Source organism: Poecilia latipinna, unplaced genomic scaffold, assembly GCF_001443285.1.
Source record: "Poecilia latipinna isolate Pla-1442-1.1 unplaced genomic scaffold, P_latipinna-1.0 Scaffold1409, whole genome shotgun sequence".
NCBI lineage: Eukaryota > Metazoa > Chordata > Actinopteri > Cyprinodontiformes > Poeciliidae > Poecilia > Poecilia latipinna.
The window spans coordinates 18,530-41,181 of NW_015114025.1; the positions used below are offsets into that span (position 1 = coordinate 18,530).

Consider the following 22,652-nt stretch of genomic DNA (forward strand, 5'->3'; position numbering starts at 1 on the left):
AAATAAATGTCATTCTTTGTACTTAATTTTAAAATATCTCAAAAGTGTTTTTTTTTTTTTTTTAAAACTTGCTTAATAATATTGTTATTTTTTTTGTCAGTACTTTTTTTAAAAAAACGTGTTGTTTTGATTTACAGGGCCCTCAGGGACAGAGGGGCAGTCCAGGAATCGCGGGGCCAAAAGGGAGAAGGGTAGGACCACGTTACTTTTACAAGAAAATGTCTTCAATTTATTGCAGAACCAATTCTTTATATATTGCAGTTGAGTTTATAGCTTTATTTCCATAATAAAACTAAAGCACATACAGTTCCATTTTTTCAGGCTTGACTGATACGCTGGAGGAAAAATTATAACTTCTGATAAATGTATTTTGGCTAAGAGAAAAATTACCCAAGACAGAGAGATAATTTATCCCTGAGCGTGCTTTATTTTTTAATTTTAGACTTCTGAGGTAGTAAGGTGATGTGTAAGGTAATATTATGTATAATTTCTGACCACCTATTAAAAAGTTTAAATCATGTGTGACATTGGAATTAACTCGTAAATCTGCTTCAGTTGTATTTGAAATCTTAACATACAAAACAGTTTCCATGTGACAAATAGTTTTTTATTTTACTTCACAGTCATAGCTAAGGATTTGTACTTATTCATTTCACTTAACTCAGAAATAATAAGATAAAAAGGAAATGCAAAAAAAAAAAACAATTTTGAGCTACTGCAGAAATGATAAATGTTTATCTAATTTTTTACTTAAATATTTAAGTTGGATTCTTAGTTCACACAAAAACCTGCTTTTTATCTTTAGTCCTCAAGAGCTAGTTTCCATGATGAATGAGATTTTCCCTGAACTCAACACACCTGAATCACATAAATGGTTGATTACAGCTTGTGATGAACCTGATTACATCCTGAGAAAGTTACTCAGCTGTGCAGATTCATGGGCGCATGGGAAACATGGAGAACCAGAGCTGTTTGGTTGCCTGCAGTCAACTGCTTACACATTATCCTGGTCCCTGATTTCACATTTACCATAAGAAATATTTATTAGATGGAGAACTTGTCCAACCTCAGGACTTTATTTGTCATCTCACAGAAAAGAGCTTAAATCAAATGAATGGGATAAAATACATTTTTAGCTGTGTTAAATTAGCAATTTTGGCAAACCTTGACTTACATAGATACTCATAACTTCTCTGATCCCAAATGTCATTCAGAAAAGGTTTTGCGGGATTTGTATGTTGAGAAACTTTAAATCTTCATCCCAACAGCATGAAAATTGCTGAATTTCTTTACTTCTTCAACTCTTATTATATATACTATATCAAAACCAACTTCTCCTCACTCTTCATTTATCATTATATCCATATTACTTATGCACAGGTGTATTTTTAAACTCCTGAATCTGAGGAACATTAAAATAGAATCCTCTTTCCAACTTTTCTAGCATCTAGTAAATATAAATATTTTTTTTTGTTTGACATACCTAACCTCAAACAGGAAATGTTTAGTCTGATTTTCTGTACTATCCTGTAATTTTAAGGATAGTTATTTTATATCACTTGCTAGCTTTTTATATTGACATCTAACGTAAGTAATCACTGATAGAAATACATGGAAGTAATGCTGAGACTGAGATATTTTGAGAAATATTTGTAGGATATGTGCGAAATTTCAGACTATAGCAGAAAACAAGATGCTAAGGTTTAGATTTAAGGTTTAGCGTTTTTGTATAACATTGCACATATATGGTTTGAAAGCCGCCGACACTATAACCGATAATAATGAAGCATAGTCCAGAATAATACATCCAAGAAATGATAGAGCTGTATATTGTTCACTTATCAATGCTTCCCTTTGTAAAGTAGTGTATCATACTGTTCTTTGAGTAAACCTCATGTTGGTGTTGTGCAGGGGCCCCGGGGTCCAGATGGCGCAACAGGAGAACCAGGATCTGAGGGCACCAAGGTAAACAACGTCCATATTCTTATAAACACAGAGTAAAAAAAAAAAAAAAAAAAACATGTAGCAATAAATGGGCAGCATTCATGCTATCTGTGGTATTTGTGCCAGGATCATAAGATCATCTTTGGAATTCTTACTTACAGATTTATTTCTTGATTTTCAGCACATTAAGATGTATTTATAACTGTTTAGGGAAAAAAAAAAAAGAAAGAAAACTCAATAATATTTCTTTGTTTCCAGGGTGAAAAGGGGGAAGCTGGCCCAAAAGGAGAACCAGGATTAATAGTAAGTATTTTTTCTAGATATGTATATACCAAAGAGTTAGAGGATTGGGTGCTTAAATTACACAGTTCAGAGGAATACCTACATATACCTATGTCATTTCTTCATCCTTGTTTTCATGCTTGCAAATGCGTCACTGTTCCAGATTTAAACCGAATGTCTTGGTAATGGTTTTGTCGTATTAATGTGATCAACCCTGACCAGATTTAAACTGTTTTTAACTGATTTTGTCTCTTCAAAGGGCAAAGCTGGCGTTCCCGGAGAAAGAGGCCCTCCTGGAAAACCAGTAAGTAAAATCTTTTTCTTTCACAGATTTAATCACCACCTACACATCCCCCATCACTATAGCTACAGTGGAATAACACACTCATAAAGCCCATCTCTCTCCTTTTTTCTTCCAACCTGCAAATCCCAATTTACCATAATTTAAGAGTTTGCTCCAGTCTTGTCATCCAGGAGGAAGTTTTTCATTAAAGAGGATTTGGTTCTGCTTCTGAGCATCCTGACAGATGTAAACAGATCTTCTCCCTTATCTTACCTGTAGGCTTTTAATTTTATCCTGAAATTGTTCTGCTTTGCTTTATATATAAATAACAGCTCATTATCTAGACAGCAGAGATAATATTCCACAATAACCAGATACTGGGTCACACAATGCTGATCCACCTCCTTTGCTTTTGCTGCTCTTCTTTAAATCCTTGTCTGGAAATATGATTAGAAAGCTGATCAGAGAGACGCTGGAGTCTTTGTCCATTACCATTTATGGAAGGGACTGTGTAAACTTACTCATCCTCTCTCTGCTCTTTGGTTGGTTCTGCTCTGCATCCCTTTTATTTCGTCTGGATTTTGGATGTCAGTTTGGGTATTTTTGAGCTTTTGAGATGCTTAGCAGTGGTTCTCAGTTCTGATGGCAAAACCTTGTTGCCACAGTTTAAAAGTCAGAAAAGTAAGAACAAAAATCCTTCCAGCTGCAAAGCATCCAAAAAAACCCCCCAATGCCTCAACCCAAAAAATTATGACTAAAAATCTACAAAAAGAACAATTTAGAACTAAAGCAATTGGGTTATTCCAGGATGCTGCCACCATGAGGAGCGCAGCTCTGAACACCTGCCAGACTTGCTTTTAACTGTAATCCACAAATTTTTATAATTAAGGTCAGGACCATTTCAAAAGCATAATCTTATCCTGCTCTGTAATTCCAAAAGCAACTCTTCAGTGTGTTGGGATCATGGCTCTGGCTGGAACACCCAGCTGTGTCAGAGTTACACTCATCTGGCCCAAACTTTGGTCTCTGATCAAAGGAAATTTAGTTGGGATGTTTAGGAACAGCCAAGGCTCAAGGACCTCATAGACTGGAAACTTCCACAGCAACAGTTTCACTTTTTACTGTGAAGAGTTTAACATCAGCATGGACTGAAAGGGTGCCAACCAATAAAAACTCCTTCCTCCAAATAGGACATCTTCAGTCAACACTTGTATTTGCAGCCTGTCAAACGGACAAACCGAATACCCTTTGAAGAAAGACTTACTGGTTGGACAAGACAAAGATGGAGCTTTTTTGGCCACAGCAGCAAGAAGTATTTTTCAAGGAGACTAAATGAAGCTTTCAAACCAAACAATGCAGCAATAACTGTCAAGAAAAGTCATGGGAGGAATCTGTTTCCCAGCAGTGCTGGGAAACAGATTCTGCACAAAATCTGCACAAAATCATTAATATATTGGTAGATTTCTGTGCCTCAACCGGACATTGATCTCCTACACACACCAAAGGTGCTTTTGGAATAAATAACATTCTGGTATGGCCCGAAGTCCAAACTTATAAAACAATTGATGGACACTACTTAAAACCAGATATAAAACTATTAGTACCATTTCTGAAAAAGAGAAAGTGAAAGATGTTTGCTGATTCACATAAAAGCATGTTGTTTCAAAGACTCCAATGGACTTACAAATCAAACAATGCAACACTAACTTGGTCAACTAACCAAGGATTGGTTGATTACAGCCTTCATACATACATTTGACTGTTAAAACTTATTGAAGATGCTTGTTGTATTATCAGACCCACAGTTATTATTCATCACTAAATTCCAAAAGGAATATTACATTGAAGATGATTGCTTGTAAACATTCACTGGCGTGGTATTTTTTATGATCAAGGCTGTTTATTGGATATGATTTTGCCTTTGTGTCAATGAATAGCAGTAGTTTAAGACGAACACAAAGAAGTCCACTGTGCTTTCCTCCATACAATAGTGATGCCTAGTCATTGTCTCATTATTAACAAGAAACGTGGGCCACTTTACGATCCCGTTTAATCCCAAAATGCTGAGCAAATCAAACCCAGCCTGCATGGGCAAACTGAACAATGTTTCCTGTTTGCTTTAGACTGGGGCTTATGTCCTTTTTTGTGTTTTCAACAAAGTGTTAATGGGGAGAAGATGCAGAGACATGGCTTTGGGAGACTTCTGTTTCAGCTTCGAGTGTTTTTATGTTCTAAAATGTATTTTTCCACTCGAGAAGTTTATGGATTATATTTCTTATAAGGTTTTGAAGGAGGTAAAAAGGATAAAAGAGCCAGTTTTCCACAGATGGGAGAAGAAAGCAAACTAAGATCAAACAGAAAACCAGAAACGGAGCCATGTGCACTCTCCAAGCCATTATACTATAATACATCAGCAGTACAATTTATAGCTTATTTTTTATTTATTCCATGGAGTAACTATCAGCTGCATAGTTAGTTTTGCTATGTTTCTGTTGCTTTTATCTACGGTGACAAATTCATTCCTGTACTTTTTCAATCTGGTACCTTTTATGACTTTATGACTTCAAAGGTTGTTTACTCTTCTGTTTTTGGCCAAATGTCCTTACAACCGCACATACATCACATTCAAGCATCTCTCAAAATGTTCAAACCAATGTGCGACTAATATTTGAGATTAGATTGAAAAACTATTATCCGAGCATATCTTTTTTTAGAGTAGCTGCAGATTTACAGTGGCTGCCCAGTATTAGATAAGAAATATCTGCAGCTTATACATAATCGTAAACAACACCACTCTGACAAACGTTTGTATCATGTGGGTTGGAGACGATAACTTTTGCTTGTTTTACTGTGGAGTTATGGCGCCATCTTGTGTCTGATGACGTCTCCTTCAAAACTTAAACTGAGAGAATCTGATTACCTCAGATGTGTGCAAATGTTAGCAGAAAAGGCAACTTTAAGTGAAAGCACTTTTTAGTGGTTTCGGCTTTTATCCAAAACAGTCTCTGCATTTCCATAAGGACTCTTGTTTCTCCAAATGTCCAAATTTATTCCCAACACTTTCTCTCTCCTGCATTTTTGTGTATTATCTACTCTTTGTTTTACTTTTGTTTTTCTAATAGAACTTCAATCCCAAGAATGGAAATGATGTTGAAATTATTTAAACAATCAGGTTTTCAGAGTTTCTTCCAATAAGCAAAAATTATGCATTTCAAATTGGAAAGCAATTATGTTAAATGCAAAGTAATTGACATTAACGTTTTAGGATTATATTAGAATTACTTGAGTCATTTTATTAAATACAGCCAATCAGCTATTCACATACACAGCAATTTCCACAAGCTTAGAGCTAATTAAACATTTCATGCAGTCAGCAGTTTTGTGCCCAGGTGTGAAGTTCTTTGTTCCATGGATTATATCCTGTCAAAAGAGAGTTTGAGGAATGAGGAGGAAGCCATCATTACTTTGTAATGACAGACTTTAAGTTGCAGCCAAACCAACACCTTGTTACATCTTTAAAAAAAAGAGGAATGCACGAATGAGCCAAGATGGATAAAAATGTTCTTAACATCATCTTGCCACGTTATCTCTATGAATAGAAGAAGAAGAATGTAAAAAATTGCCTTGAAGAATAGAAATGCTGCCATTACACAACAATGTAAATGTAAAAATCAAATGATTAAATGTTAAACCAAGTTCACTGAACTCTGATGTGTCTCTTTATGCTTCTCAATTACTGTAAGATCACAACTGTAGATTTGCATCTCTCAATTTTTTTTCTATTCCATAAACAATATTTAATGTTTATTTAGTATAAATGTTGGTAAAATACACGGTTTTTCAGGGACATGCAGGGCAGGTTTAAAGACTGAAGGTGAAGAGTTGAATGAAGGTCAAAGAAACACGAAGAGGCATTCATCCAATAAGGGCAGTATTAAACTGTCTACCACTTACTCTACATGTTTTTAGAATGTGTAGAATTTAATTTTTATTTTATATAACAAGTGGACATGTGAAATGCCTTTTTTTTAAATTATTCCTAAGGATNTATCAAAACCACTAATACCTTATTAAGACGATCTGCCTTTTGTTTGAAATGTGCAGGAAGACATGGGGTCGTAACATGTCTTCCAGTCTATATGATGCATTCACCTGCATCATATACACAGTTTGGTCAGATAAATCAGGCTTAACATGATGAAACACTATTGAGCTCTGCAGTTCTAACACACTATGTACAGTATGCAACATGTGTGACTGATAGACAATCAGTATCAGCTTAAACATTAAAAGAACAAATTGAACATTGTCTGACTGCATATTCCACTGTGCTGTTTACTCACCGCATGGTAAAAGTTATAACATTGTGTCCTTAGCAGCAAAACACTAAATTTCACACTCTTCCTCCCAATGTACTTCCACTATTCTGGAAGACATTCAATCAGAATGGATGAAAAACCAAACTGAAGCTGTTTTGTTCCAGTTTCTCTAAATTTCTCACTTCTTTTCTGTAGAGGATTTCACTATTAAATGAATCCTTTCATTTATTCCCATAATATGACCCATTGGAGTAATAGTAATGAAAGAAACTAATGCTTTTCCTGTATTTTTAGCAGCACTATGGTATCACTACTTTTTTCAAATTCTATTTTTTTTGTTTAACCCCTTAACTCTCACCCCACAAACACTTAATGACACATAACTCAATGACCCCCAGATTACACCAGTGTCACTGGGTTACAGGGTCAACCTGACGATGTGTTGATTGGGTTCAACAAATAAACATTATGAGATGGTACAGGATCGTCTGTCCAGTTGTGAATTACCCTCTCCATAGCAATGGTCAAAGAGAGTTGTTATTTTCTTTAGCTTGTTTTCTGTGTTCTTGTAATTGAGTGAAACAATGTGTCGACATGGCTGTGTTTGTTTCCAGGGAAAGTCCGGTATTCCAGGGAACACTGGTGAGAGGGGCCCTCAAGGGGAACCAGTAAGTATCCTCATCTGTGGTAGGAACGCGGTTGTTTTGGGAAACTGTAATCAAATGACACACCAACCAACTGCTTAAAAGGCTTCTTAAAGTGGAGGTGGGCTGGGTTGGAAGTATTTAATAAACACTCAAGAACCTCTGAGGAACATCATTACTAAAAACGAAACTGTTTATGAGGAAGATTAGTGGTATGATGAATGTTTCTTTATGTCACTTCCCTTCTTCTTCACACCTGAGTGCTCCCGGACTTTATTGGCTTCATCTTCATTTGTTCTTGAATTACCTGGAAACTCACCAAATGCTCAGGGGTATAAAGCATGTCAAACAATCAGACAAAGGCAGGTTTTAAGATGGGAGCATTTGGAAAAGCTAGAGGCTCTGGTAATGTAATGAGTCTTATCTTGTTTTTGGACAATGTTCAGCATCTTTATCCAAGGAATTCTCAGAACTCAAGCTGCTTTTCTCACATAACTTCTTATTAATTCATACTGTGTTCCTTTATCATCACAAAGGGAAAATTTTATTCATTATCAAAAACATCTATGAAGTATCAATTGACCATTTTTTTATTGGTTGTTCTTAGGGACCTAAAGGACCAACTGGGGAGTCTGGATCCAATGGAGAGCAGGGACCTGAAGTACTTAAACATAGCTTTTTATGACAAATATTTTGTCTTTTACTTGGCATTGACTTCAAATTCAGCTCTGTTGTTCCTCCCTAAACATTTTTGTGCACTTCCTTCCTCTTCTTGTGTATTTCTTTCAGGGTGTTCCAGGTGTAGAGGGAGGACCAGGTGCCATCGGAGAGCCAGGGTTAAAGGTTAGCAAAACATCGAAACATTTTTACATCTTTTTAACTGTAAAAGCTGCAATCATAATTAAATGTGTAAACGTAAGTTTGTTCCAGGAAACACTGTTGAAAGTTTAAAAAAAGATTAGGCTTTTTAATGACCATGAATGTTATGAACGCTGACACATTTATATTTAGTGTTTGATGAGCAGACAGTCATGTGTCGTCTCTTGCGTTTACTGTAGGGGGATGTTGGACTTCCAGGACCTGAAGGGGAACAGGGACAGGAGGGAATCAGAGTGAGTGATTAAAAATGATGCATTTGATGTTTTCCCTTCATGTGTCTTCAGATCATGCTTAATATCCTGTGTATGAAATGTTCATACACATGCTTTGTTTTTGTTTTTTTTTCTTGTTTTTTTTAAAGACACCAGTAAGGAACCGGTATTGTTTCTCAAATCCAGCAGGGGGAGACTTAACCGCCTGCCAGCAAACAAACAACTTTCCTTTTCTAATTTCATAAACGATGTCTGTTAACATCTTTTTCATTATCTTGTGATGCTAATCAAAAATGTTAGACAAGGTTTACAACAGCTCTAACTCAGATGATGACTATAGGGCTTCAGTCCCTTAACTAACAGTTCATCATATGTTATCCATATGTTATCGTGACATAGAAAAGTATTTTCTTAGGACTGTTGTTTTTCCACGGTGGAGTGATTTGGAGTTATAGCAAAGCTATAAAACTTAAGAGATTTTATAACAAATACTGAATAGATAATATAACATTTTATGTGGATGCTTTTTAATTCATCCACATGAATTAAAAATAATATTATTATTATTATTATTATTATAATAATAATAATAATATTATTATTATTATTATTATTATTATTATTAATTCATATAGTAAATTCTGAACAACTTCAAAACAATGACCTTTTAGGGCTTAACCTTCTAATGGAGTGTGTTGATGACTGTCTGCTGATTAGGTACATATTTTTTTATTGATGTAACATTTAACCCCAGAACTATTCAAACCTGTGAAAGATTTAAATGTAAAATGACCAGACACCATTTAACCTCATAGCCATGTTTCTGGACTGTGGGTGGAAGCCATAGTGCCCATGGAGAAACTCTGTGTAGAAAGACCCCAGGCTGGGATTCAGACCCAGAGCCTGTATTCTGCCCGGCAACAGCGCTGTCACCTGCCCCAGAACATACAACCATTGATGTTGAATGTTCTGTAGTCATTACATCCAACTCAAATGCTTTCCTAAAACCCCATAGTTAATGTGACAGTAATGCCTGTGATGTGTGTAAACATCTGACTAACTGTGCTCTGACACTTTAGTCCTGTTTTCTCTTCATGTGTTTTGACTGCCCTGCAGTGTTTTTTCTCATTCCCAGTCCTCAGCCCCCCTGACCTGCATATTTTAGGTACCTCCTTCTGCCACACACCTGTCTTGAGTAAAGTGATTAACAGGCTTCTGCAGCACTTGATGGCATGCAGAGGAGACCATGCAATCATTCAAATCAGGTGTTCTGGAACAGAGACACGTTTAAAATATGCAGCTCGGAGTGGCCCAAATTGAGAAACACTGCAGTAAAGCGCTGGTGTCCAGCTCCAGTACTCAGGGTCCGATGTCCTGCCAATTTCCAACACAGCTCACTCAAATGCTCCAACTACCTTCTCAGCATGTCATAGTGTGCTGCAGAGGCCAGCTAACAAGCCATTATTTGATCCAGGTGTGTGAAACCAGGGAAGGAGCTAAAACCTGCAGGACACCTGCTCTTGAGGACTGACTTTGGACACCACTGCATTAAAGTGGCAGTGGGTAGCTTTTACAAATATATATATATATATATATATATATATGTAATTTTATTTTCTGTATTAGATAAAACTGCTTCACAGCTGGATGAAACTGTAGATAAAACAGTATGAGACAGATAATCTGTGAGAAGATGGAGCTTCTCCACCTGCTCATTGAGCTACTATTGCCATCTGCAAAAATGCACAGCTTCACAGCCAAAAACAACCAATCAGAGCCAGGAAATCAACACTGCTCAATGTACTAATGGTGGAAAACTGACTTACAGTTCTAGGAAAATTATTTATCCACTGACACTGGTGGCCATTCTAACTAGTGTTAGCATTCATGGTGAGCTATGTAGCTGAGATCAAGGGGAATGGATGAGCATGAGAATGATTGACAGCACTAAGACCCTCCTCCTGGCTCTGATTGGTTGCTTCTGACTGAGTGGTGTATTTCTGCCGAAAAGACAGAGGAGCTCAATATGCTGCAGCTTTAAAGAAATGAAAATTATAGATATTAAATTAATTCAGATCTTTATCTGTGCCAAGCAAAATTATATGCGCAGTAAAACAATAAATAAAAAGAAAGCACAAATTATACTGAGGTGACAATCAAAGTCATCTGAGAACAGTTCTCCTAGTTAAAGTATGTATTATGAAATCTTAATTCTGTCCTAGTCTTCCTTTTCTCTCTCTGCTCTTCCACCTTTCAAGCTACTGTTGAATAAATGCCACTAGCAGAGTTTAAACCATTTAACATCTACAACAATCTAAGATCAGGAGTTCGTGACTCTGACCACAGTCACATAAAATCTGCTCCTGACTCACTGAGACACCGAGTGCTTTCTTTCCTTGTGTGTCCCAGACAGCTGCAGTTGTTCACCACAGAGACGTCCTTGTGCAGATTGTGCGGTGAATGTCTCATTGCTGACTCACTAATGGACTGAACATCTTAAGTGAAGTTTTTACAATGCACATAAATAAAGTTTAAGTGCTGTGATGTTCAAAACGCTGTGCTGAGACTCTGTGGACATGTCAAAGTGCCACAGAGAGTGAAGATGTTTTATGTCACAATTTATCTAACGTCACTGAATCTTTAGTTATAAATGACAGTTTTGGTGAACAGTTCATTTCTTCTAAAGACAGCTTTGGTACTGTTCACAATCATTAAGTTATTGTTGTGGTGTTTACTATGTTAATTGTTCCTCTGAAATACACATTTAGTAGAAAACATGCTTCTATAAATAGACTTTTTTATTTTTCTTGCATCGTCTCTGATTTAGCCGGTAGACCTCTTCAAGAAAAACACGTTTTTGTTTCAAACTGTAATTCACTGACAGGGTCCGCCTGGCCCCCCAGGGGAAGATGGCCCTCAGGGGAAAGATGGAGCGAAGGTAAGAACAGAAAACCTTTTTTAAATGACTATTTAAAATGTTTTCAATAAATTTGAGAGTTTAGATTAAAGTCTTCAAGCTAAACCTGTTTAGATTTGGAAAAATAATCAATTTAATTCCAAATCTTCCAAGAGAGATTCAAAATCTTATAACAAAATGAATATTCAGGTGTTTCTGTAGCTTTTTGTTTGATTTTTACTTTAATTTTGAATGGAGTCAGTTGGAGCACGAAACAGGGTTACAAGACTCCTACACATGCCCGAAAAGTTTGGAGAAGTATAAGATTTGATTAATACTTTTTCCACGTTTTCATAAGTATGGAAAAAGAAAATATGAATAAATGTTTGAACTTCCAAAGCCATCTGTCCCTCCATCCAAAAATAGGCTAAAAACAACAAAGTATTCTGGAAAGTTGAGTTTGGAAAATATGGGATTTCTGCATGAACAACATGAATCTTACTCATCACCTCATCCACCCGGGGTGTGAGTTTCATTCTTTCTCTGAATCTTTCAGGGTGATCCTGGAGAGCGTGGCCCTTTGGGTGAGCCTGGGGACAAAGGACTTGAAGGAGATCCAGGGCCCCAAGGACCAGCAGGAATACCTGGGAAACAGGGATTTCGCGCAAGTTATTTTTTTATCTTCCAAAATTTACTCTCAGATTTTAAGAATACATGAAAATCGTGCTGACAGTTATTCATGGCAGATGAAGCTGGGCAGTGGCACTGTGGCCTTCCAGACAGAAGGTTCTGGGTTTGAATCCCAGCTTTAGGTTGATTTTTGTCAGCACTGGAGATGAGCATCAGGACTCTCCTGACTCTGGATCAGCAGATAGATTTAATGGATGGATAATTTAATTTGTTCCATAACAAAGATGTAGTACTTTAACAGTGGTGTGTAAAAAATGGCAGCTTACAGTTTGAAATACGATGCAGCTAAGTCTTGTGTTTTGAGGACAAAGACTTTTATATTCATGCACTCATGAATTCTGATGTTCTGCCACTACAGCATCAAGGTCATTATAAAGCAATACAAGATGTGATGTGGTTTATATAGTGTCAAAAAGTACAGCAGTCAAGATAATAATAACACAGACGCAACTGTTTTCAGTAAATGCAACCAGATTACATCTTTGATTAACTTTTTGGTTGTTTTCTAAAACAAATCCTTCCGAGTGCCTAAATTATAAAATTCTCTCAGGCAGTTAAGTCAGGGGTTGGCATTCAGCAGTCCAGTCAGTTGTGCCACTAAGCATAAAAACATGTTTTATTTCATGTTGTTCTGATAGGGCCCAGAAGGAAAACTTGGCCCTCCAGGGAACAGAGGACGCCACGGAAAGAAGGTTAGGATCTTCCATATTTAAAAGTACCTTTTAAAAATGTACCTTATTGTTACCCTAAGAAATAAGAATCTATAGAGCGGGTTGTGGATTTGTGCATCAGTAGTTGAGATGTCTTTCACCCTAAAGCAGGACTTTAGGGTGGACCACCAGTTTCCATCCTGATATTTAAACTGATATAAACTGATATTTTGTCCTTCTTCTGCTTCTCTTCAGAGTCCAATTTTTGAGTATTTTACTTGATTTACTGTTTTATATGCACATTTTTTTCTCTCCCACTGAATGCTTGTTCTCTTGTTGTTGTTTTTTTTTTTAAAAAAACAGTTTGAAATAAATAAATAATATGACCGAACCCCACATCACTACTTCTTCCCCTGATCAAAATGTCTAAGCTGAAGGTCTTTCTGTCTCCGATTTATTCTATCCTGTGCCATTTTTTCCAACCATCCCCTGATCTTTTGGATCTTTGCAGGGAGAGAGGGGCCCTCCAGGTCTTCCTGGTGAGATTGGCTCTCGAGGGGACATCGGCCAACCGGGCGAGGCAGGGCCGAAAGGGGCCCGGGGAACTCGAGGCCCTCCTGTTAGTTCCCATTTGTTCTGCTTTTCCTTTTGCTTTGGATTTCCTTAAAATCAAACTAAAACTACTGTAGATGGAAACAATGTCAGTGAATATGAGTTGAACGCTAAATAAGTGAGTCACTATAATGTTTAAGTAAAATAAAACAAAAGCTTCATGTAGTTACTTTATTATTTTTTTCTCAGGGTCAACCAGGAGTCCTGGGGCTTGAGGGACAACCAGGACTGTCAGGATATCCAGTGAGTTTTTCATGCGTTTTATATTAAAAAACACTTCAAAAATACTATATGATCAGAGTCATAAGGATATTTTTGAGTTGAGAACACCAGTCGGCAAATTAGAGAACATATTAATGATAAAATATCACATTTGATTTACATAGGGCAGCCATTTATGTTTATTATGTATAAATAAGACAACTTTTGTCTTTCATAGGGACACCCTGGCAAACCTGGGCCCATTGGACCACCAGGACCCAAAGGTGAAAAGGTAATACGATCTAAATTAGTGATCCAAATTAAAATACTTCCAAAGAATTTAAACATGTTTAAGTGTGAAAGTGTGAAAATGTATTGACTTGAGTTGTTGCATAAATTGTGACTTTGACTGTGATGCATCCCAGGGTTATCCAGGCGAGGACAATAAGACTCCAGGATCACCAGGGCCCTTAGGTGAACCAGTAGGTCTTGCTTTCCTTCAAACTCTGCTTTTTATGCAATCTTTTCTCTGTCATATAAAAAAAAAACAATGTTTTTATTTTTCATAAAAACACTTATACTTTAGGAAAGCTGCAGTGTTCTATTTTTATTTTCCTTGCAATGCATTTATTTCCTTTGCATTAGTTGTTATACTGAGATCTACTGTTGGCTGTGGCAAAAATAATCCAAAATAATTTCAGGTATATACAAAAAGGGAATTATGTGACATATTGGAAAACAATCTGTTTTCACCACAAAAAATAAGACTATAACAACCTCACTCTGCAATCTATAAATGGCAAGCTTGTTTTTAGGATTTACAGTGCAGAGTATGATCATTAAAGTGAGAGTCGCTTCTTTGACGAAGCTGAACAAGTTCTGTATGTTGGCCTGACAAGTAACTATGTTCAAGTAGGATTGCAGCCAAGGAGAATCAAGCCAATGTATTGCACATGTTTTCATGTAGCTGCATGATTGTCTACTCAGGGGCCTGCAGGAGAGCGTGGGGAGCGCGGGGAGCCAGGAGATGAAGGATACAAGGTTGGTAAAACCACAAAAACAATGTGATGTGTTACAGTACAGGGCAAGACTACAGCAAATGCTAATTTTTCTTTGTTTTCTTTGAGGGGTTTAGACATTTATATGTGACCTGTAAGTGAAGTGAGAAACTGTGTTCACTGATTTCAAACACTGATTCTTTGTTTGTTTGTGCTGCTTTCATGTGATCTCATATTAAGATTAATCTAACTAATAATGTATTATTTTCTAAAGAATGATTTGCAATAACATTTTTAGTGGAAAGTTGTCATACAAATATAAATATCTTTTCACATTATTTTACTAAAATTTACTAAAGTCACTAAAAATGTGACCACAGTTGCCTTAATGTGTTATTAGATTAAAAAAACAAACAAAAAAGAAAAGCAATTACACAGTACTGTTTACTCTGACATTGTGGCTGAGGGCATTAAATATGCAGCAACATTCCTTCCCTCCAGAAAAATTAGTATCTAGTTTGCGTATTTAAAGGTGATCAGAAAAGCATACGATCATGTCTTGAATATCGATGTTCCAGGGTCATGTTGGTGTGATTGGACCTCGTGGCAGAATTGGACCACCCGGCCCACCGGTGAGTCAACAGACTCTAAAATATTGCATTAACACAACTTTGATAAGGATAATAATTTTTATTGGTTGTATGTGTTTATATTTTTGCATGGTGAAGGGTCTACCTGGCCAGCCTGGAGAACCAGGAGTTAAAGGAGAAAAGGGGCCTCCTGTGAGTCACTGCACTCATTTTACCTGCACATTTAAAGTGCAACATATGTAATTTAAAAACAACTTGAAAACAAGATCAAAAAGTGTCCAGACTCTCAATTCGGAGAGATGTTCTAAGTTACACACTGATATCAGGCAAGCAACTAGGTAAATACAGTTTGTCGTCGCCACTTATTTACCTGTTGTTTTCTCTGCTTGGCTTCGGTTCAGTCTCTTTTTGTGAGGTAAACAAAAAGCAACATCTGCTGCCTTCTGTTAGAAACGTTCATCATTTGGTCTGACATGAAAACACTGGAGACTTTTTCTGGTTTCCTGTTTATGCCTGTTTCAAATTAAAAGCTTTGGTAAACCATACCATGTTTGTATCCTCTGAAGCTATAAATAGCTTTTTTTTAAATGCATTTGTCTTTCTGGATATGAAAGTGTGATATTGCTGTGTAATTTTTTAGTATTATTTTTTTATTATTGTTTTATGATTTGAAAATAATCAACTTGACACAATGACTTGTTTACAGTCACTTACGTTTCACACTTTAGGGCTCAGCTGGAAAGAAGGGAGTGAGGGGTCTGAATGGAGCCCCTGGTGCTGAAGTGAGTGATTGCCTGCCTTAGACAGAAACTACTGCAACATTTTTTTTACTACTGTGTAAATTTCATATATTTATCAATAAAAAAACAACTTTGCCAGCTGAAAAAGACGCATACTATTTCATTTTACTCTGCACTGTTCGGCAATCGAAAGAAGCATGGCTTCTGAAGAGACTGTGGCTTGAGTGAAAAATATTTCCATTGAAATACCTATGTAGAGAAAATTAACAACACCAAGCTTTCAAGCTTCACAATGTTAACTAATGAAGCTTTTTAACCAAATGATAAAATAAGGATATCTAATCCCATTCACTTTGGAACAAAATAAAAAATTTTATTTTAGGTTTTCAAATTTAGCGTTGGAGTCTTCATACAACAAAAATATCACTTATTTTTTCAATGTTAATTTAATCTCATGACTCCAGACACAATTATGTGTCCCAGTGTAAGAGGAAATAAAAAACTGTTGACACCAGGTTCTTCAACAAGAATGCATTTGGAATCATCAATGTCAATGTTGGCATGTACAGATGACCTTCAGCCTTAAAATGACCATAATTTAATCTCCTTTTGGGATCAATAAAGTATTTTTGAATTAGAATTTTTAAATAAGAGATGTTGTCATTCTCCAGGGTCCAACTGGTTTACCTGGACTCACGGGACCAAAAGGTTATCTAGGTCCAGATGGTCTTCCAGGACTGACTGGCTTACCAGGTCTGCCAGGAAAACCAGGGCGACAGGTAACAGCTGCATTGCACTGCAGAAGATTGTAGCTGTTTGGTTGTGACTAAAGCTTTCCAGGTTTAGGGTTCAGCCTTCAGAATACACAAATCTAGAGAGTACAGATGTTGGAGATAACTTCTGACAAACCCAAATGTATGTTGTCACAATCTGGAGGTTTTATAATCTTACAAGACTGCAGCTCTATATATGCAAAACTTGAACTTTGGTACTTTAGAAGCGGTACGTTTTTAGTTCTGTTTCAGAAAAGGAAAGGCTAAAGATTTTTTGAATGGTCAGTCATAAACAACAATGCGGAAAAAACACTGAAAAGAGTTGGAAAAATTTGGATCTCACATCCAAACAGTTGGAGTTGAAAACCTTGATCTTTGCTGACACACTTAAGCCTTCTTTAATGTGTTAGCAAATGTTAGCCAGCATGAAATTAAGTATTTAAAAAGCTAATTTTGTAAAGAACTTTCAGTATTGATTTTATTATAGTTGGCAAATAAACAATTAACCTACTTAGAAAGATAAATATTCACAAAAACTACAATTCCTTTTCTGCCTGTGGCATTAAAACTTAATTTCAAGTTGTAACAAATCTATGTTCTCCTCTGGAGGATCAGGTGATCGGTATGAAAATCCACATACAGGCACCATATTAGTTGTTTATATTCACTTAAAATGATTTATTTTACTAATCTTCGAAACTTTTTTCACATTCATATCTTGGTCAGTTTATATTTATTTCGGTTTTATTTTTATTTGTTTGTAGTATTTTATTTTTGCCACTTTTACCTTTAATCATTTTTTTAAAATTATAAGCACTTTGGTCAGTACCGTTTCTAAAGTGCTTCATAAAACTTGGCTTTGCTTGGCTTGTTTGATTTTATTGGTCTCACCTGATTGTAGCACTGTGGGTTTATTTAAACATGTCAGGAGCCAAACTGGAGAATTTTATACAGGCTTGGAAAGTCAGGTTCCCTTGTGTGAATTTCATTTACACAACATCGTATAACAATCAAGTGTGACTAATTCAGGAATCTCTTACTTTAATTGTAATGTATCTCACAGAGTGATGCAGATATTGCATTTTAAGTCATCTTTTTTGGACAGGAATGTGTCATTTCTTCACATAAACTATCCAATCAGTGTAATTTTGTTGGTGTTTTATTCTATTTTCTAAATTTACCAATGTGATGCTATAAACCTCAGCCAAAGGAACGCAGATGGCCGAACCTAAGAGTAGTTTTAATGTGCAAAAACATTGCATTGCATGTTAAAAATGTTATGACATGTAATTTAAGTTGAAGTAATATGAGACTGACTTGCCAAGCTCCACAACAACATTGTAAAATTATCACCCAGGCCACGCAGGAGCCTCTGCTGAGCAGTTCCCATTTTTTAATGACCCAGTGTGTATTCAAAATCAGATATGCATTGATTTCCAAAGAGCCCATAATGCCTGTAGCCTCTATACTCAGGAGGGTTTTGCATGTTCACATGTGTTTTAATGGCCGCTGCCAGAACTGTGGGAAATTTCCTTAGCGTGGGATTTTGCCCAACTCTACATCCAACAGTAAATCAATCATCTTAGTTCTCCACAACATTTTCCATAGCTCCTGTACGCACCATGCATATGTGTGAGAGAGTCGCTGCTCCATCCTCATTAAATCTCAAGAAGTTGAAAGATTACAAAAAAAAAAAACCTTTAACTCCTGTTTGGGTTTCATGACAGCTCTGCAATTTCCGTCTGGTTCTCAACTTGTCAACTCGTCTAAAAGAGACTGAAGAATAGAAGCCATATCTGGGATGACAGCGAGCTCTGTGTGTTTTCTAATGAGTCGTTCCATTTTGCTTCACCACGCAGCAAATGGAGCAGAAAACCACCATACACTACAAAGGAACAACTGTTACTGTTATAACATTTTTGAAGGAAAGGGGAAAATACTTGGTTTTGGTATTCATTAAGCTTTACTAGCTTTTATGGTGAAGCAGAATTAGACAGTAAGTCATTGACTGCTGGTAGAGTTTGTGGCACCCTTAAAACTCAAGAAACAGCCTAATCAGAAAGTCACATAACTTTTGTATTTTATCTCATACCTAACAAAACCCCCTACATCAGGACATTTTCTTGCTGTTGTATTGCTACCTTCTTTGTTGCATCTAGCTGTGAAGCAGAAGAAGAAAGATACTTGTCGAAAACATGGGTGGAAATTATTTTTGTGTTCAAAACATTTAATACAATAATACTTTTTGTTTTTGATCACATATTTAAAATTAATTTTCTACTTTATTAGTTTACAGTCTCTTAAAATTAAGAGACAATTTTCTGATAACTGGTTATGTTGTTGCAGTTGATCAAAACGATGATCTTTAACGTTTGTTCTTATTGTCAAATATCATGCAAAGAAAAAATTCTATATAACCAATAGTTTCTCCACAATTTTCCCCACATTTAAGAATTATCACTCGGCGTGTTTTAAAGATATTTCTGCCTGTATTTATTTATAAGTCAGACCAAATTGCTGTTGGTTCCAAAATACTAAAGCTTTTGCCTAAAGAGAGGTTGTGTGGAAATTTATCTTCTACCAAAAGTTATAGATTAAGAAGGAGCAAATGTTACTGATTTCAAAATGTTTTTCCAACATGACGCAACCAGCATTTTCTTGATTACACGTCTTGTTCACCTGCAGGGTCAGCGAGGCTCGTTGGGCCCAGAGGGCCCTGCTGGGCGTCCAGGTCCCAGGGGAGAAACTGGACTTCCTGGAGCACCTGGAGAGAGCGGACCACCTGGTCAGAAGGTGAGAAAAAGACGGGAGGAAAAAGCTCAATTAACTGAAGTTGGTGTTTCACGTTAAATTATTATTATTATTTTTAATAAACTTGTAAATAAATGACACTTCATAATAATTTAGGGTGAACTTGGCCTGCTTGGAGACAGGGGAGCTCCTGGATACAAAGGCGTAGAGGGATCGACAGGTGACCAAGGCAAGAAAGGTGATCCAGGACCTAAAGGACAAGCAGTGAGTGGAAACTCCACTTAAATAAGACCCAAAGCTGTACACAGAACCCCAAATGTTCCTTCCAAGGATGCTGTGCAGTTTAGAAACTTTAATATGAAAATCTACCTTTTGATTGATTTTTACCTTCATCTAATTTGCATATTTTATCAACTTTTCCCCTGATGTGTATTTAAATTTCTCTAATTGTTATTCAAATATCAAGAATATGCATTTCTGCATAAAGATTCAAAAGATAATAGCAAATTAAGAACTAAAGTGAGTAGCTAAATGGGGGTTACACTTTAATTTATGATGCAACAAAATAAAATTTATATTCCAATAAGACTAAAAGAAAAAATAGAAAATGTATAAATAATAGATACACTCTAGTACACAAACAAATGGTTGATAAGAATTGCAATATACTGAAAGATGAAAGCATGAAGCACAGTGTCTCTGGGGAGCTGGAACCAAATGAGAGAGAAAAGAGAAGCGGGTTCAATCATATTAAATATGAAAAGGAATCTTTGCACGAAGCAGATGAAAAAATGATTATAAAATAAAGTTATTTGGGCTACATGACAGAAAGAAGCACAACACAAACTAAAACCAAGCAGAATCTCACAAAAAGTAAGGGACACATGAAAACTGATCTGAATAAAAACATAACAGCATAATCCACCAACTGTACCACATTAATCTGGATAACTGATACCATCCTTGGAATGTTCTTGTTGAGCAGGATTATAAATCGGCTTCTTTCCTAAACTTCTCTCCAAATATAACTTCAGGCTATATGTAACTGATATGTATTTAGTCAAAATATCTGTGCCTGATGCTTTTCCAGCCTGGATAGAGCAACAAATTATTGGGGCGAGAACTAAAATGGAAACATTCCATCTGAAAAGTTATGTAAGAGCAGCGTGCTCCAGTGTCCTGAGAAAAAGAGGTGCTCCACTTTACTTATGCAACAAAAAGAGAGAGAATGAGAGAAAGGAAACAGAACTCAGTCCCCCCAAACCTCCCTCTTTCTACTCGTTATCTCCACTGACATTTCTAAAACAGAGGGGGGTGGTTACCCCTGGGTCAGATTCCTTTACACTTCTCAGTGAATGCAGTTTCCCAGCCAAAGACGCTGGTTTGAAAACGGAGCTCTCCAAAGGATGTGAAAGACTGGCTGTACAAACATGCCACTAGAAACACCTGGGAAGCAGACACAGAGACACAGACACAGAAAAGGATGCAGACATTCCTCCTGTGTGTGTGTGTGTGTTTCTTGGAAGTTATGTGGAGGGTTGTTGGGGCTACTGTAGATCCAGAGGCAGAACTAATATCTGTTCAAGTTTTTCCAAAATAGACACAAAGGCCATTTTTTGTGGGATATTGAATGCATTGCTTTGGAACGCTTTGAAGCATAATATAAAATCATAAACACTATGCATGTTCTTATTTTTTTCATATGGCTTTTTGGGGTCACTGATATCTTTGTCTCTGCAGGGAGATTCTGGAGATTTGGGAATGGTTGGTTTACAAGGCTTTCCTGGGCCAAAAGTAAGAAACATTTAAGTTGTGCAATTATAATGAAGCAAAACATAATATTGATGACATTATTATTCATTTTTGCCTGGAAACAGGGCCCAAATGGTGACTTGGGACTGAGAGGCATCCCAGGCCCTAAAGGGCCTTTAGGTTCTTTGGTAAGTTCAAATAAATTCTAAATGTTAATTTTCTCACATTTGACACATAATATCAATGTTTCATAATAAAAGGTTGTCTTCAGTGCATTTTTAAAACATCAGTGTCATTTCCATTTTGGTGTTATTATGTTTTTACATTTAATTTTCCTCTTAATATGAGACCTACTATAACCGAATATCTACTCTTATATTACTTGCATTGGTATTATCAATCAATCAGATTTTATTTGTATAGCACCTGTCAGCAGCAAGGCGTTTCAAAGTGCTTGTATCACAAAAAAAGGATAATTTTTGGGACATAAATAGGTACAAAAATACATGCAAATGATTTTTTAAATGAAGGCTAATTATAAAAATATTGTTGTTGTACAAATTTATTTCACCTTTCAGGGATTTGCTGGACCTGTGGGCCCTGAAGGAATGATTGGTCCACTAGGAAAACCTGTAGGTTTGAACTTGCCTAGTGTCATTGCTACACATTTGATTTACCTTTCATAAAATCAGCTTATTGCAATGTGCTTGATGTTAAAGTGACAGATTTGTTACAGAGGTTTCTTTTTTTAACCTGCTTTAGGGCCCAAGGGGCCCAAAAGGAAGCAATGGTGAAATGGTGAGTATTTTAAGTTTGTGTAGTTTGTGCTATTCAAAATATATTGTTGTTTTGTAAGATGAAGGAGTAGATGGCAAAAAAAAAGTATTCAGTTGTAAATAGGCGTAGAAGAAAGCTTCAGTGGTATAACTACTGTACATGTCTGGTCAGAAATATAGCTCTTACTTCAAAAATGATGGATCAAGCCTAAGAGTCTCTTGTTTTTCCACAAATCATTTGGCTTCTCATTTTAGACCTCTGGAGATTTTACATGTGCATGAAGAACAGTGACATTGACGCTCCAACATCTTCTGGTTTATGAACAGTTCATTTATTGTTCCTGAACATTCTGACCAATTTCCACTCATTGGAAGTGAATGTTCCAGGTGATTCAAGCTTGGACACCAGTGTTTGTTCCAACAGTAAAATGGTCCCAAACACCTGGTACTAAACTGGTATAGGAAAAATAAATCACGTGGATATTAACCCTCCTGCTGTCTTAAGAAATGGAATCCTTTGGACCAAACAAATATTTTACGCTGTATGTGGTTTCACTGACCCTGCGTGCGCTTTTACAAGGTTTTTTTTTTTTTTTTTTTGGGGGGGGGGGGGTTTTTTTTGGAAACGGTGGGGGGTTTTTTTTTAAATTTGGTTTTTTT

At 36.4% G+C, this 22,652-nt stretch overlaps 1 protein-coding gene across 1 annotated transcript in view; it reads left to right on the forward strand.

The window, feature by feature from the left end:
* Positions 1-22,652, forward strand: part of LOC106962401 (collagen alpha-1(XXIV) chain-like) — a 46,910-nt gene that overhangs the window by 16,353 nt on the left and 7,905 nt on the right. The window contains exons 15-40 of the mRNA XM_015056807.1: positions 138-191; positions 1,912-1,965; positions 2,203-2,247; positions 2,486-2,530; positions 7,443-7,496; positions 8,080-8,133; positions 8,262-8,315; positions 8,531-8,584; positions 11,448-11,501; positions 12,016-12,123; positions 12,788-12,841; positions 13,311-13,418; positions 13,601-13,654; positions 13,851-13,904; positions 14,038-14,094; positions 14,600-14,653; positions 15,189-15,242; positions 15,339-15,392; positions 15,929-15,982; positions 16,612-16,719; positions 19,399-19,506; positions 19,621-19,728; positions 21,205-21,258; positions 21,342-21,404; positions 21,795-21,848; positions 21,979-22,014. Coding sequence (XP_014912293.1) covers positions 138-191; positions 1,912-1,965; positions 2,203-2,247; positions 2,486-2,530; positions 7,443-7,496; positions 8,080-8,133; positions 8,262-8,315; positions 8,531-8,584; positions 11,448-11,501; positions 12,016-12,123; positions 12,788-12,841; positions 13,311-13,418; positions 13,601-13,654; positions 13,851-13,904; positions 14,038-14,094; positions 14,600-14,653; positions 15,189-15,242; positions 15,339-15,392; positions 15,929-15,982; positions 16,612-16,719; positions 19,399-19,506; positions 19,621-19,728; positions 21,205-21,258; positions 21,342-21,404; positions 21,795-21,848; positions 21,979-22,014 — 1,650 coding nt within the window. The remainder of the gene's footprint in view (positions 1-137; positions 192-1,911; positions 1,966-2,202; positions 2,248-2,485; positions 2,531-7,442; positions 7,497-8,079; positions 8,134-8,261; positions 8,316-8,530; positions 8,585-11,447; positions 11,502-12,015; positions 12,124-12,787; positions 12,842-13,310; positions 13,419-13,600; positions 13,655-13,850; positions 13,905-14,037; positions 14,095-14,599; positions 14,654-15,188; positions 15,243-15,338; positions 15,393-15,928; positions 15,983-16,611; positions 16,720-19,398; positions 19,507-19,620; positions 19,729-21,204; positions 21,259-21,341; positions 21,405-21,794; positions 21,849-21,978; positions 22,015-22,652) is intronic.